General features: G+C 37.8%; 1 protein-coding gene across 2 annotated transcripts in view; it reads right to left on the bottom strand.

Moving 5' to 3' along the window:
- Nucleotides 1-15,612, bottom strand: part of PTPRN2 (protein tyrosine phosphatase receptor type N2) — a 641,953-nt gene that overhangs the window by 388,534 nt on the left and 237,807 nt on the right. For both annotated transcript variants that reach the window (XM_064638038.1, XM_064638047.1), the window contains 4 exons: nucleotides 13,012-13,486; nucleotides 6,571-6,825; nucleotides 5,202-5,242; nucleotides 3,101-3,468 (listed from right to left, as the gene is read on the bottom strand). In XM_064638038.1, coding sequence (XP_064494108.1) covers nucleotides 3,101-3,468; nucleotides 5,202-5,242; nucleotides 6,571-6,825; nucleotides 13,012-13,486 — 1,139 coding nt within the window. The remainder of the gene's footprint in view (nucleotides 1-3,100; nucleotides 3,469-5,201; nucleotides 5,243-6,570; nucleotides 6,826-13,011; nucleotides 13,487-15,612) is intronic.

The following is a 15,612-nucleotide window of genomic DNA, read 5'->3' as shown; positions in this document are numbered from 1 at the left end:
GAAAGAAAAAATCTTTCTCACGCAAATTCTACAGTGGTAAAATTGCAATTTTTTGAAAGGGAAAAGAGTAAAGAAAATAAATCACCAATTTGATTGGTTTCTCAGCATAATAAAGTGCTGAAGCAGCGCAGTGGAGGATTTGCTGGACAATTTTCTACACTGAAACTGTCAATTCATTCCAAACCTTAGCAGTGATGGATATTATGGATTGGTATGGATTGCATTTCTCCAACCATCCGAAAGGTCACTTGACAAACACAGCAGGAGTGACCTATTGTTCTTGCCATTGACAATCAGACTGCCATTTGGACAAGTCTTTAAAGTATCACAAATCTTTTCTTCAACTATTAGATGGAAATGTTTATCTTTGGTTTGTGGCACAATTAAATGCTGGTATCTTAGCAGTTCATGGAGTTCACTGAAGCAGTCTTAATATCTCCTCTGGATTGTACTTGCAAAGCCTCAGAAGCTAATAGTGAATGGATTGCTCCTGAAATGTCAACTGCACCACCAAGTAGAATGACCTTTATGTTGGAAGACCTCTAGCATCAAGTCCAACCATGAACCTGGTACTAAGTCCACCACTAAAGCTTGTCCCTAAGTGACATATGTATACATCTTTTAAATACTTTCAGGGATGGTGGGTAGCCTGTTCCAATGCTTGTCAAACCTTTCTGTGGAGAAGTTTTTCCTAATATGCAATTTAAACACCCCCTGTGACAAGTTGAGGCCATTTCCCCTCTTGATCCCTCTGAAGAGCCTGCCCTCCAGCAGATCAACACTCTCTCCCAACTTGGTGTCACCTGAAAAGTGACAGAGAGTGCATTTGATCTCCTCATTCAGATCATCAATAAAGATAATAAATACTCAGTACTGAGCCCTGGGGAACACACTTGTGACCGGCCACCAGCTGGATGTAACTCCATTCACCACCATTCCCTGGTCCCAGCCATCCAGCCAGTTTTTTACCCAGTGACCAGTGGACCTGCCCAAGCCAGGAGCAGTCAGTTTCTGCAGGAGACTGTTGTGGGCCTTACAAAAGTCTGGGTAGACACATCCACAGCCTTTCCCTCATCCACTAAGCGGGTTACACTGTCAAGAGGAGATTAGGCTTGTCAAACAGGACCTGCCTTTCACAAACCCATGTTGGCTGGGCCCTGCCTCCTGGTTGTCTTTACATTCTGCATGATGGCAAATAAAGACAATCCGCTCCATGACCTTCCCTGGCACCAAGGTCTGGCTGACCAGCCTGCAGTTCCCCCTATCTCCTTCCAATCCTTCTTGTACAAGGGATTTATATTTGCTGACTTTCAGTCAACTGGGACCTGCCCAGTTAGCCAGGACTGCTGGTAAATGATGGACAGTATCTCGGTGAGCACTTCATCCAGTTCCCTTGGTACCCTTGGGTGAATCCCATCCAGCCATGGAGGATTATGTTTGTCTAAGTGATATAGTGGATTGATAACTGTTTCTTCTTGGATTATGGAGGCTCCATTCTGCTCCCCATTACTGCCTTCCAGCTCAGGGGGTTGGGTACCTGAAGAACAACTGGTCTTACTACTAAAGGCTGAGGCAAAGAAGGCATTAAGTAACTCAGCCTTTTCCTCATACTTTGTGTTTCCCCCCAGTATCCAGTCAAGGATGGACTTCTTTCACTTTATCTATCTAAAAGCATCTTGTCCAAAAGTTGCTAAAATTATAATAATCTAGTACATAAAAAAGTACTTTTTGTATTTCTCCTACTGAAAATGGTAAAGAGTCTGAAGAAAACTATGCTGGATTATATCAGTTTATATGGAGTCCTCTAGAACCAAGAACATTTGGACAAATGATCTTCTTCAGCAAGTTTCATTGAATAATAACAGACATAATTCAGGGAAAATCCATCAGTGGGAGACTAGCAGGAAGAAAACCAGATAAGATGACACAGTGAAGAATCTCCAGGTTGTGAACACTGAAATTCAGAACATTTCCCACTACACAGAGCTCTGAAAGCTCTAAGCTTTACAGAATTTATGAGCCAAATAAAGTCTGGATGACCAAAGGAGATAGTGTCATTAAGGTACTCTTGGGTATAAAGGAGCCTTCCAGATTGATGTGAGTTAAAAGAGCTGGGGGAAGTATTGTTGAGCTGAGGAAAAACTGGCTTCTACTGCTTCACATAACATTCATAGGCAGGATCCAAGGGGTGCAGTTAAACTGGGATATTCCATCAATTTTTGGTCTGTTTCTGATATGCAGCCACATGGATTTCAAAGCAACACAGTATAGTAAAAACACAAATCCTCCACAAATCTGTTGCCATCAATCCCATTAAGAATTTTGAGGCAGTCAAAAGAATCAATCCATGCTAAAGAAGTTCCTGTCTCAGTTTCTCTATGATGCTGGGCAGTGATTTGTAAGCTCATCCTAAAAATTCCTAATTTCTCACAGAAGATGAATCATGATCACTAACCAAATATAGCATTGCTCTCACAGGGGGAAAAAGGATGTAAAAGTGCCTACACCATTCTAAAATCCCAAATGTTCCTGTAATGAACTGTGTATCACTAGGGGGCTAAAGTCGTCTTTTGAAAGTACAGCATTAAATGTCAAATTCATTACTGACATGACCTGAAATCATTAGGTCTTTCTTTCTAAACTAGCTGCATATGTGATGTTTGGAATCCTATATGTGTCATTTTCAGATCAAAATGAAACCACAGAGAAAATATCGCGCTTTATTATTGTGGGTGTCATTCTTTGAAAGAATGATTCAGGCATTGATATTTAGACTACTTTCAAGTCAAATATTTAAAGCCTGCATCCTAACCATAAGCACACTTACTGACATATTGGAAGGTCACTGGAACATGAGAAGATAGAGAGAGGTCTAAGCAAAAGACCTACAATCATCCGCAAGGGCGGAAAGGCAACTGTAAGAAAACGGAACTGTTTTCTTGTATTTTCATCAAAGTATTGAACAGGTCCCAAACAGTTTCAGATGTATTAAAAATCAGGCCTGTGGCATTTTCCTCTTGCACATTCATATTTCATTAGGTGCAATGACTTTATCTTTTCTCCAGTTAAAAATGCCATTCAAATTGGCTGCTATACTTACTCCTTCACTGTCACAATGTAGCCGTATTCTTTCTCCTCAGAAGACTTCACTTCAAGTTGCAAGCCTTGTCCCATATTTTTCTGAGGCTTTTCATAGGAGTTTCCATCCTGCATTAAAGCATTCTTAATCCAGTAGCTGGTCTTGCTCGGGTCTTTGGAGTCAGATTCACTGTTCTCTGCAGTTGTCAGCTCCCTTGAGAAAGTCTCACTTTTTACATTTTCCACACCAGCATTTATTTCTTCTGAAGAGTCAGTTTCTTCAGATTTCTTGGTTTCTATCTCAGTAGATTCTTCAGGGCCAAGGTCTTTGGGCACATTTTCAGACAGTGTATTCTCATTCAAGAATTTAATTAGTTTTGCAGTGTTCTCCTATATGAAAAAAAAAATATTATTTTTAAAACTAAGCACAGGAATGATATACTGAACCAAAACTAGATTAAATCTTTCAAATTCTAATTTATATGGCAGAGTCTACTCATACAACTGTTGCATGGTCATTTTCGTAATTTCTGTAAGCTGCCAGACTGTGTTAAGAACATAATGTTTATTCAGTAATAATAAAAGAGAGCATTAAACTATGCCACTATATTTTTCCAGAAGTTTTCATGTGTCTGTGTGTTTAAGTATTGATGAAAATAAAACTTTATTATCAGCTAAGTTAATGAAAAGGAGAAAGAATATAAATGTCCATCAACATGTCTATGTGTTGGGCCTGGAAACATGAACACTTCTTAGGTCTCACCAGTTATAACAGAGGAGAGGGAACAGATATTATATGACCAATTCCATTTCACTTGTTCATCTCTAGAAATGGTGACAAACTGTATGTGAGTGATCCAATAAGCTAAACATATGATCACAGAAAAAAAAAATCTGTCTAATAAATCAAAACAATAATCAAATGAGCAAAAGTCAAAACATGTACCTGGAACAATTCCTTAGCTGGTTTCATTACATAACTTTATTGCAGCCAAGCATTTGGGAGCAAATGATGGTTAATGGGCACTTTGTGCTCTGTGTCACAGTTTATTCTATTCTATTCTATCATATCCTCGATTCAAACTGCCACTGAGAAATCTATACATGGGACCCTCTGTAAGTCTGTTGTAAATACAGCACTTGATTCCTTGAAGAATTTCATCTGGTGGTTAAAGCTTCTGCCACATTGTTCATGTGTGTGTTTTCCTTGCTTGGTAGAAGGGTGGAAGAGATTTTACTGTGAACACAAGAGGATTTGCCCGTTTATGGTCTCAGAGTATTAGCTCTTGACAGAGTATATAGTAGGAGAAGTTTCACAGAGTTTTAAAAAATATTCCTTTGACATTTTTCTGCTCCATGAAACCCAGAAAAAGAAAGATGAATGTACTTCAAAAATGGCTGAATATTGGAGAGAAGTCCATAGGATACAATTCAAAGCTTATGAGGAATATTGTAAAAGTAATCTGGATAAATGCTAAATTTGATGTTAATAGCTAGGGTAAGAGATGTAATGCCCAGAACTTTTGAAATGTCTCTGATATTCAATGAATTAATGGTAACACATGATATTCAATGAATTAATGGTAACACATAAAACTGAATGACAGATCCCATGAGAGGAGAGGGAATTTTGAAATACAGCCCATCCCCATCCCAACACAAACCTTCAGAGGGAATATATTTACTCATTCACTTCTGAAAACTGGTGAGATTATCTGGGTAAGGATGCTTACATTCACCAGAGCTAAGAGCCAAAGGACAGGGAAGAGTGTTTTCAAGAACACCTCAATACTCAAAATTTACTAACTTGAAGAAAAGCCTTAATTTGTCTGAACTTTGGGAATCTGTTATGAATTATCTCTATTTACAAATTAAAGAAAGGCAAAAAAGGACTTGATTTTGCTTTTTTGAACAGCAAACTTAATTTTGATTAAGATTTAAATAAATGTTCATTTGATATTTCAATGCATCAACAACAACTTGCCTATTTGTGATATTGAATCATAGCCACAGAAAACACAGAACAAGTCTTACATTTCAGAATTGTGTTTTTGACCTTCACTGCATAGAAACCTGATATTCTGAGATGAAATACTTGTTTTATTAAAATACTGGTACTCTACCTCTTTATCAGTTCTTGCACTGGCTTCATGCACTCCATTGTCTGTAGGATATGAAAAACACCAATATATAGTTATGAAGGGCAAACACAATGTACAAAACAAAGACTCTCATAGGCTGCTTTGTAGCAGTGGCCTTTTTATGTAATTTAAACATTAAGACATCAAAGCTGAAAGGGCACAGTAAAGAGCACCGTATAATTTGTTATTGTTATTCTAACCCCACTTTGATAGCAAATTAATGCAAGATCAATAGACAGAGTACTTCAAGAGCCTAAGTAATAGTGTTATTTTGCTAATTAAGTGTCCAGTTGTCATATCAGTTTAACAATATCTAAGCAGAAAAACCCTATGAAATTGCTCTAGCTGAATGAACATTTAGAGTAAAAAAAAAAAAAGGAAACATATACATCCCTCATACATGTTTTGGTGGAAGAAGATGACTTATTTCAATAGTATCATTCACCAAAACCATATTAGAGTTCAACTACAGTGATGATATTCAGTCACTTCCTTAACCTCAGTCAAATGATGCTGGCTTTTTGATTTATGAACTGGGTGTTATTCTTCTTTCTCAGCTTGACTCACATTGGTCCTTCTAACCTACAAACAGATTTGATGGTTAAAATAACCAGAATATTCCTAACTAGTAAGAATTTCAGTATAACATCATGAAAAGACAGTAAGTTAAAATAAATGTTTATGACATATAGTATACATTTCTGGTGTCCTAGATATTATAACATTCCTAAAATAGAGAATGACTGACTCATAACAAGTCCCACTGTGGTATCCACTCATTAATGGCAATTATTATAGCTCCTGAATCTGCATCACCAGGAAGATATATGTGCAGACAGAAGCAAATAACCATAATAACTCTTTTTATTCCCTAAGCAGGAAAGGGAATGAGTGGTTTTGTACCTCTACTTGTCCCAGACTTTCTTCTGCAAGTAATTGTGGCACATTAAAGAATGAATACCTGTAAAACATTTTTTCCCATGTTTTGAAATACATCTTGTAATATAATAATTTTCATTATCATTTTGCTTAAATATCTCATTCTCAAGAATAGGAAATTAGACCAAACAGCATAAAGCAATTTGTATTTCAATATAATTGTGTGTGTAGGGTTATCTTGTTTGAGAAGCTTGAAGGCCAAGTGTTCACAAACAGATTTTTTTTGGTAAATAAACAACCCATTGTAAAAAGAAAAGAACAAAGCTAAAATTCTTCAGCCTTTGGGGAAATACAGAAATTTCCCTCATGACTTCTTTAAAATGGATTTTTAAAAGTCTGAACTAATGTGAAACAATAGAGGAAAATTTGGGACACCTGTTTTTTTGTTGTACTTAACTCTTATAATGAATACCTGGTATATTAATGCTGTTTTCCATTAATCCCATCTGAAACTCTGCCTTTCCTTGAGAATCTCCTTTCTTTGTTTGTGCTTCTGTTTTGTCTTCTCTGGTCTTTCCAGCACCATTTTGTGTTTCTTGCTGAATGTCAACACTCTGAATTGCAGTGGCGATAGTATCAGCGATCTCATCCAGTTCTGTTGAGCTGAGATTCTCCACGTTCACTTGATGTTTCTCTAGGTCCTTCAATACATCTTTAATAAGTGTCTCTGGATCACAAAACAGCATAAGCACATGATTTAGCTGCACACATGAAGCACATGTGCCTATATCAGAAAGCATCTTTTGTTTTTCCCAAAAGACAGCTTTTCCTTCCTGGAGAGCATCTGTTTTCTAAAGGAAGGCATACACATTCATGCTGCATTAAATGGATGTTAAAGTTTATGACAAGGTGAATCTGTGTCAGGAATGGGTGATGTATGCCACTACAACCCAGCAAGTTGTCCTAGAGAGAGGGCATAAAATTATCACTTTTTCCTTACAAGAAGAGCATTTCTAGTCTAGACTGACTAAAAATACTGAAGAAACGTATTGAGGTAGCTTAATTTTTTTTAGCTGCAAAACAGTGCAAACAACACTACTGTGTCTTAGAGATCAAGTTTCTTTGTTGATTTGTTCTTTGCAAGATGAAGAGCTATACAGACTTCTGGAGAAAAAAAATGAGAGTCAGATATTTTTTCCTTCAATCAAAAAGCTCCTCTTCAGTTAGAAGTGGATATAGGCATATATCCATTACATACATGGATATGAAAAAAAAAACCCTTCTAAACTTTATTGATTTCTCTTGGAACTTATGTATTTTCTCAAAGATAGATATATTTATATATATATAAAACTTGTTTTGGTTTGTCATCTGTGAATGTTTTACCAGTCACATTGAGGAAGAAAACAAAAAAAAACCAAAACAACAAAACAACCTGGATGTGATAAACCTTTTGAAGATAAGGAGATTCAAGGACAATGGATATTAAGGGTGAGTCAGAAGATGGAGCATAACAGCTCTTCAGGGAATGCAGTTTTCTGACTGTATATATTGCATCTATATTTCAGTACCAGTCTGTATAACTCTGCAAAACTCAGCCTAATGTCCCTTGGAGTACGAGAAACTAAAAGCAGGGCTTTGCTGTAGCCTACCAAAACCATTTTCAGTCATGCCTCTGTTCTGCTTATTCATTTTGATGAGGATTTTAGCACACACATGCATATGCATGCAAGCAATAAAACTCTTTCTCATAGGCAGTATTGTGTAGGAAGATATGGACTGCTTTTAAATCTCTGTTGAGTGTATGAATTTACATAAAATCAGTGTGAAGACAACATTCAGTGTTTTTTCTCAATAGTGACATTCTCCCTGTTAAGCCCTGTGGTTGGACGTGTTCATCATCATCTTCAAACAAGACTTTGGGACCGTGCTGTCAGCTTTCAGGTTTACATAATGTCAATTAAAAAGTAGAAAAGCAGGAAAAAAAAAAAACAACTGATGTAAGAAGGGCTAAAAAGATGGATTTTTTTTTTTTCCATAGCAAAGCAGAAAGAAGTAGGTAGAGACCAGGAAAAAGTAGGTGTAGTCAAGAAACTTTTCTGCTCCAGAGAAGAAGCAGTAGAATATCTCTGATTTTGCAGGGAGACAAGCATCAAGGATTATTTATCATTGGCAAAAAGATGCCTTACTTTGGATACATCTGTCAGCTTTTGGACCCCTCAGTGTTAACTGAAGAGGTGAGAGCCAGCAGCTAACTATCAGTTTTCCACTGTCATCTCAAGGCAAATATTAACTTCCTCCAACCTGGCCCATAATTCAACAACCCAACAAAATGCCATTTTCCCTTAAGTAGTTAGTCCATATAAAGCAAAAAAACTTAAACAGCTTAAATAATAGGTTCATTGTGAGTCAAAGAGCATGTTGACACATGGGGAAGGTGGTTCTGATTTACTTTCTGTTCCAGATGAAAAGGAAACATCTTTCCAATAATCCACCATGATGTTATTACAAAATTATAATGATTTAATTATAAAATTCAGCTGACTTTTTAAGCTGTGAACTTTTGAAATTTACCTTAAAAAAAGATAGTTTTAAGCACATTTACATGCAGCTATCAATAAAAAAGACAGGTTAAATCTGTGATGTTACTTCAAACTGTGAGAGTCGACAAAGATTTTGCTACCATACCGAAATAGTGGAGTGCTTTGTACAGGAAAGTGTTCAGCAATGAGAGTCAAAGACTTAAACTCACAATCTGTGCCAAATTCTCTTGGCCAAGATACTTGGAGGCAGCAAAATTAATATGGAAGTTTGATGGAAGCTTAGCAACACTTCAGAGAAAACTTTGAATACTTTCCTTTCCACGTTTCATTTTATTGTATCGATCCCCTTTATGAATTTAACAATACAGTAAAAACATAATGACCAAATGCTTTCATTTAGAAAGGTGATCTACAAGAGCAAATTGATCCAAACTGCAACTAAAGTTTTCAGTAGACTTGATTAACCTGAGTTCAAGAAACTTTTTCAAGAAGCACAACAACTACCTGGCAGATGGCCATTTGCATATGGCAGCAATGCTGAAAATTAAGCTGTTGGAAAAAACAGTACTGCCAGATTACCACAGGAGCCTTGTGCCTTCTTAGGTATAATTTCTGTTTTTATGTTTTATAGAACTATTGGGCAATAACTTGACAGAAAAACCTAAATTATTGAAGCAGAGCTAATAAAGTCAGAAAAGAGAATATATGTCAGATCCGAATCCAAACTAAAACTTTACAAATAAAACATCATTGAAGACAAATCTTAAAAGAGAATTATATTTCAGGACATATATAATTAAAAGAGTTATATTAATGTAACACTACTAGATTTTTGTTTATTTCATTTGATTCACAGCCAGCTGTCAAGACCAACTACTGAGCTGCTCAACAACTGCAGTCATTGTAGCTTTGTCATTTCCATTCCGTTTCCTTTTTTCCAAACTAACTTTTTTCTGTACCTATTGTCTTAGCTAAATCTTATCTCTCCAACCCACTTCCATAGGTTCATTGTCAATTAAAAAAAAAAGGTTCAATGTCAAACAAAATGGGAATGGGGGAACAGGGCAGGGAATAACATGAGAAAAAAAATGGCCACAGACCCTAATCCAGATAATGCTGAGATAAGGCTCACTGTAGGTCCTCCTGGTTCACTAAAACCCAATGTTATATAGTGGAGCCTCCTGTTCCTCCCATGCTGGTGTTCCTGCCCTGGCCATTGCCACCTGGGCACAGTTCATCAAATGAACTCCTAAATGCCTGTGTTGAAATGAGTAAAACTTCGGCATTATATGCTACTTTTGGCATATAATTATATTAAGATATAATTTAGGACCAAAGGCAACAACCAAAGCCATTAAGTATGAGGAACTTCATGTTTTTAGTACACTAGGAGGGACAGTCACCAAAGTGTAACAGCCTGGTGAAATGTAGGTCTACGTGAAGAATCTTGATAACTTCACGAGGCTACTGATACGATGTTAATCCACGTCCATATTAAATATGGATGTTTCCACTTCTTGTTATGGCACTTGTTCATGTTTGCAATAATTTCCAAATTATTGGATAAGGCTGATACACAGATAAACATCAGTGCATCTGTTTACAAACACCTTTTGGTAATACGGTGAATGTATAAAATCTGAAAATATTGTTGGAGAAAGACTAAAAAGCAGATGGATACTGCAGTGGTTCAGCACTTAAGCAGCAAAGGTGCTCGAACATGCACGTACTTGTGCACAACTTTATACTCTCCAACTGACCCCTTCTGAAGGGACTCAGCAATGTCAGCCATGTTTCACAGGGCTTGTACTACAAACCAGATTTCTCCCTTAGCTCCAGCTTTCCACGTGAAGAATGCAAGTTGCCTTTCATAGTTGCCTTGGAACCATGATGACAATACCCTAGGTGATGTAATTTTTAATATAATTTTTAGTATAATTCCCTAGTAGTTAACATCGGCACCTTATGAAGGGAAAACAGCTTTTTATTGTATAGCAAGTAAATCATGCCTCATACTCCACTGGCACAAGTACCAAAGCCAACTTGCCTGACCAACACATGGTATGGCAGCAGTAACTTTGTTAGAAGTCTCACAGAGTGGTCTGTCTTCTTCAACCCCACCACCCTACTGACCACACATTAGCTGTACACAGCAGCTGAGTGCCGTACGGAATGGTGATCCCAGCTCTGCAAGGCAGAGGATGTACAAAAACATCTTTCTTCCATAAACATGGAAGTTTGCTATTTTTTTAAAGACATCTGAATTACTAATTTTTTGACCTTTTCAAAGCAACAGAGAGATGTGTTCTGTAATATTTAACACATCAACAATGAGTAGACTAAAACAAACCACATAAAACCAAGTTAAATTCTAAATACAGCTGGTGCAGAAGAGAGATTAACAATTCCAGTATTGCACAGTGACTACAAAGGCAGTACCCACGCACATCACACTACTCCTAGAGGTAACAGCTTCCAAATCTGATAGAAAAATAGCTCCACATTTTCTTCTCTTTTATTTCTCCCTCAGGGTGCCTTGTTAGCAGATTTACCTGCCACTGTTTTGCAGCAATTCTCAGGACTAATCGGCTCAGTACCTTCTGGATTGTTCTCCCAGTCCAGTTCCTTTATCTAATCTTGTATCAGATGCAGCAGAGAACTGAGCATCTCATGCTTTCCGGCTTTTTAAGAGTTCTGTGGTTTACAGAGTGCAAGACAGAAACAACCTGCAAGTGTACAAGAACCCTGAAGCACCAGAGAGGTAGGAGAAAGGCTAAAAGCAGAAGGAGATGATGCAGTCAGCCTGGGAAATCTGAACCCAAACCACCACCATTCCAATGGACAGCATTTTAAGCGATGAATCCACTGGGATCTGTCCTCACCACTTACTTATGAGACTATTAAGTGGCTCAAAAATACGAAGGAAACCATATTATTTTCTACTCAATTCATAATGTTATGTCAATGCAACATTTAAAAGCAGCTGCCATGGCAGAAGTTCCTACAGGGCATATTATGTATGAGAAGTCAAAGTAGTACAACCCAGTGAATTGTGAAACATGTTATTCCCCGTAAGTGTTAAGCATTTTTTTCCCGGTTGGCTCCTACCAGGAAAGGTGAAGTGGAACAGCTGGAGGATAATGAAACCAGCGTGTGCCTAGTTTGTTTTGAGTCTAGCAACAAAATTGTCTAACCTGTGCAAGAGACTTACAGTGCCACCTGGATTTGATTTTACATTATAGTTCGTTCCTTGAAACCTATTATCTCTGGGCACCATACCAAGAATGCTTTGACTTTTGAGCATCCTGTAGATTGCAAGCATTATCAATCCTCTGCTGCAACTTTGACATTTCTATGTGTTTGTGTGTGTTCTGGTTTTGGGGTTTGTTGATTTTGTTTTAACCAACAACAAAACAAATCAAACAATATTACACTTTATGGATGATAACTACAAGAGGGATGTAAAGGAATACATATCACCAAAATCCTCTGGGACAGTGGTGACTGCAGTGTAACAGATGCAGGTGCTTGACAATGGCTGAGGATCAATTCTTTCATTTTTCAAGCATTCTGAACCACTGGAGTAACATCAATATTAAGATTAATTTAAAGTAACAACAAAATTAATCAGAATTATAAAGTCTATGTGATCCCCAAGATTCGTTTCACAAAGCAGTGCTTAAAGCTTATCACGGAATCTTGTGGAATGTTACCCTCCATCTTCATTTAAATATTTGTCAAACTATCATGTACAAAAGAAACCAGGATCTGGTCATTTTTAAACAGCGTTTGCAAAAAAGAGATGAAAATCCAGCAAATGGATTGTTTGTTACAGAATGTCCAGACAAAACTAAACACAACGCCACCCTCCTGTATTAGTCATGGACTCCTTCCTTCTCCGTGTTCTGCACCAGAATTTATCTCACTTCTGTGCTTGACTTCAAATTTTACCCATGGTCCTTGAATTTCTAGTTAAATAAAGAGATATGGAACAAAACCAGGCATTTCAAATTACCTTTATACAGTGTGGGATGACTGCATGAAAACAGATTTGATAGCAAAGATATAACCATAATTACGTGCTGTTTGTAAAATGCTTTGAAAATATAACAAGTTACATAAATGCTCTGTCTTACTGAGTGCCATATATTTCTGCATGCATATGGAGGGTGGGTTGAAGAATGTGGGTAGATGTTTGCAGGGAAAGAGTAGTTAGAATGGTGAACATTGTTACTGTGTTATGGTAGATATAAATATGCCAATAGTAGGAGATATATCAACTGTCTAATTTTGTTTTCTTTCTCTCAAAAATGTTCACTGAGCATGAGGGAAACTTCAGACAAGCTAAAATAAGTAAATATCAACTTTACCATCCACTACAGTCAGAGGGTCCTTGGGATCATCCTGGGAAGCAGATTTGTGACTCAGCACCTCAGGGGTTGGCCTCAGCACTCCAGAAGCAGGCCTCGGCTGGAACAGCTTCTTCATTTTAAAATCTTCTCCTTTTCCTTTGGCAAAACTTCCATCAAAAGGACTGACTTGTGTGGAGTAGAATCTATCAGCATAAACCTGAGACCCTTTAGTCCTGCTGGGAGGGCTTTTGTCACTGCTTTGTGCTGACAAGTTCTGGGTGATGTAGGTGTGCAGTGCAGCCATCAGGGTTTTTTGGTCGAGCCCCATTTCTGACTCTGGTGAGAACTTCTCCATCTGGCTCTGGCTGAAGATCCTCCCACGGAGGTTCTCAGCGAGCTGTTGTTGGGATTTTGATGGACGGGCCAAAGGAGGAGCTCGCTCTTTGGGGTTCAGCCTCGCGTAGTACCTGACAGGATCATTGTAGATGTAGCTCTGGAGAGAGTAGAAGGTGGGAGAAAGGAATGGATCAGTATTGCTTTGTAACAGCTACTGTTGTGCCAGAATCTGAGGCGTAATCCTCAGTGCTTCACAAACCAGGAAAACAACAATTGGAACCTGTGATGTGAATGTCGATTGCGAAGCTCAACATGCGGAGTTTGCTTCAAAGAGGCATTATCACTTTGGTGCAAATTGTGTAAAACAGTTGATTAAACTATTAAAAGGCCTGAGAAAGAGATTGATCGAACCTGATGTTGACTATGTATGCACTGATTGTATTCAGTCAGAAAAAGAAAATTTAGTAAATCCACTTTCCCTTTGGTTTTTACTAAAGTTGTGGGGATAACTATTTTTTCAGGTTGCTAACCAAAAAGAAGCATGTCAAATTGAAAATATCATTTTTAGAAGAACACCAAGAAAGTAAAACAATTCTTTGGCATGCATGAAATTTTTTGTTCTATTTTAAATTCTTTTTTTTCCCCACTAAATTAAATGTCTCATCAATCTGTCCTCTGACAGTATAAAAATGTAAAAATAACCTTGAAATTGGTTTTTAATTAATTTATTATTTTAATTAATATATTGTTTTCAATATAACAATTAAAGCTAAACCCACATTTTTATTGAAGAAGTACTGGTGAAAAAAAAAGTGCAAACGTGAACTTGCACTATTTTTTTCTATTTTCAGTTTCATATTTTCGTGGAAACACCAGATGGAAATTATATCTACTGTCATTTAATCCTAAAGACGTTTTTGCTATGATCACAACCTTCACTCTCTGCTAAATACAAATTTGAACTGAGAGGTTTACTTATAGCCACAATTATTCCAGTTAGATTCTTTGTTTATAATTCCCTTAGGAGGCTTTGCTGAAGTTGCATCCCATACTATATGCGTGTTGAAGAATGGATCCTGCTTCTCAGCTGTACTTTCCTGGTGCCACAAACTACATCACAATCTGGGAAACTTAGGACAGGGACTATTTCAGCTCTCACTGCTATAAATTATAGTGAATCACTGATGTCCCTGTGCACTGATAGTGTAATTTAAGACAGAAGGAGCTGCAAAATACAGAGAGGGTGAAGAGACTATATGCCCCAGAACAGAGCCATTAGTAGGATTCAGACAGAAAAATCATTATTTATGTATTTCTTAATGTACTTTGTAAAAGCAAAACAAATAAGGTTGGTTAGCTATTCCAGAGATGAAATAAAACTTTCAGATTTTATCTGGGTCTTTATTCCTGAACAATAGTTTTGCTCTCCATCTGAACAATTTTATTTCTTCTGATAACAATCAACGGATTTTATAATAAATATTAATATCTCTTGCTTTCCAATAGGGTTTTCCGCTGCTTAGGAAATGATTGAAGAGGTTCATTACGTGGTTCCATATAATGATCTGTAGGTTTATGGTTTATGCAACTTTATTACAGAGACAAAAGGCACTTTGGCTACTTTGGCTTGTGATCCACCAATGCAAGGCTTTGGGGTTCTGCAGGTGGTGTTTAACATAGAAACGTGCTTTGTGAAAGCCAAGAAACTGGGCTACGCTAAGGCAGTGTCAAAGAATATAGAGCCAGAGATCAAACAGCTTTGTGTATGAAACATTTCAGTGTCCCCCAGGAACTGTATCAAACAGCAGCAGCGCAGCTCTGGTTCAGTGCTCCAGCTGCAGGGTACGCACTGCTCTGATCAACACCGAGGGGGAGCCAGTTGTCAAAATGCAGCTTGAACGCTGTTTACATACTTAATAGCAAACCCTAGACGTGAAAAACTTACAGTCGTACGTATTTATCTCTCAGTGGCAACGGGTCTTTGCATGGGGTAATTAACTCTCTAATGATACTCACTCCTGAGAAGGAGCTGCCGAGGATGGCACAAAGCACCCCCAGACGCGACAAGTAGTTCCCTGAGAATTCACAAAAGCTGCCGCCTGCTTTTCCCACTCGTACTCCCTGCCTGGCTGCGTTTCGGAGGACCTTCTGGGGACAAGGGAACGAAGAACAGGGAGCTGGGAAAGGGAGAATCATGACGGGGGAAGAGGACATTCTCTATTCAGACACGGAAAGACACGAAGTCAGCTCAATCCAGTTTGGGTAAATGCACACTATTTTGGA

This window comes from Pseudopipra pipra, chromosome 1, assembly GCF_036250125.1.
Source record: "Pseudopipra pipra isolate bDixPip1 chromosome 1, bDixPip1.hap1, whole genome shotgun sequence".
Classification (NCBI taxonomy): domain Eukaryota; kingdom Metazoa; phylum Chordata; class Aves; order Passeriformes; family Pipridae; genus Pseudopipra; species Pseudopipra pipra.
Note: the sequence above shows the minus strand (reverse complement) of the source record. Positions and strands in the feature narration are given on the sequence as shown.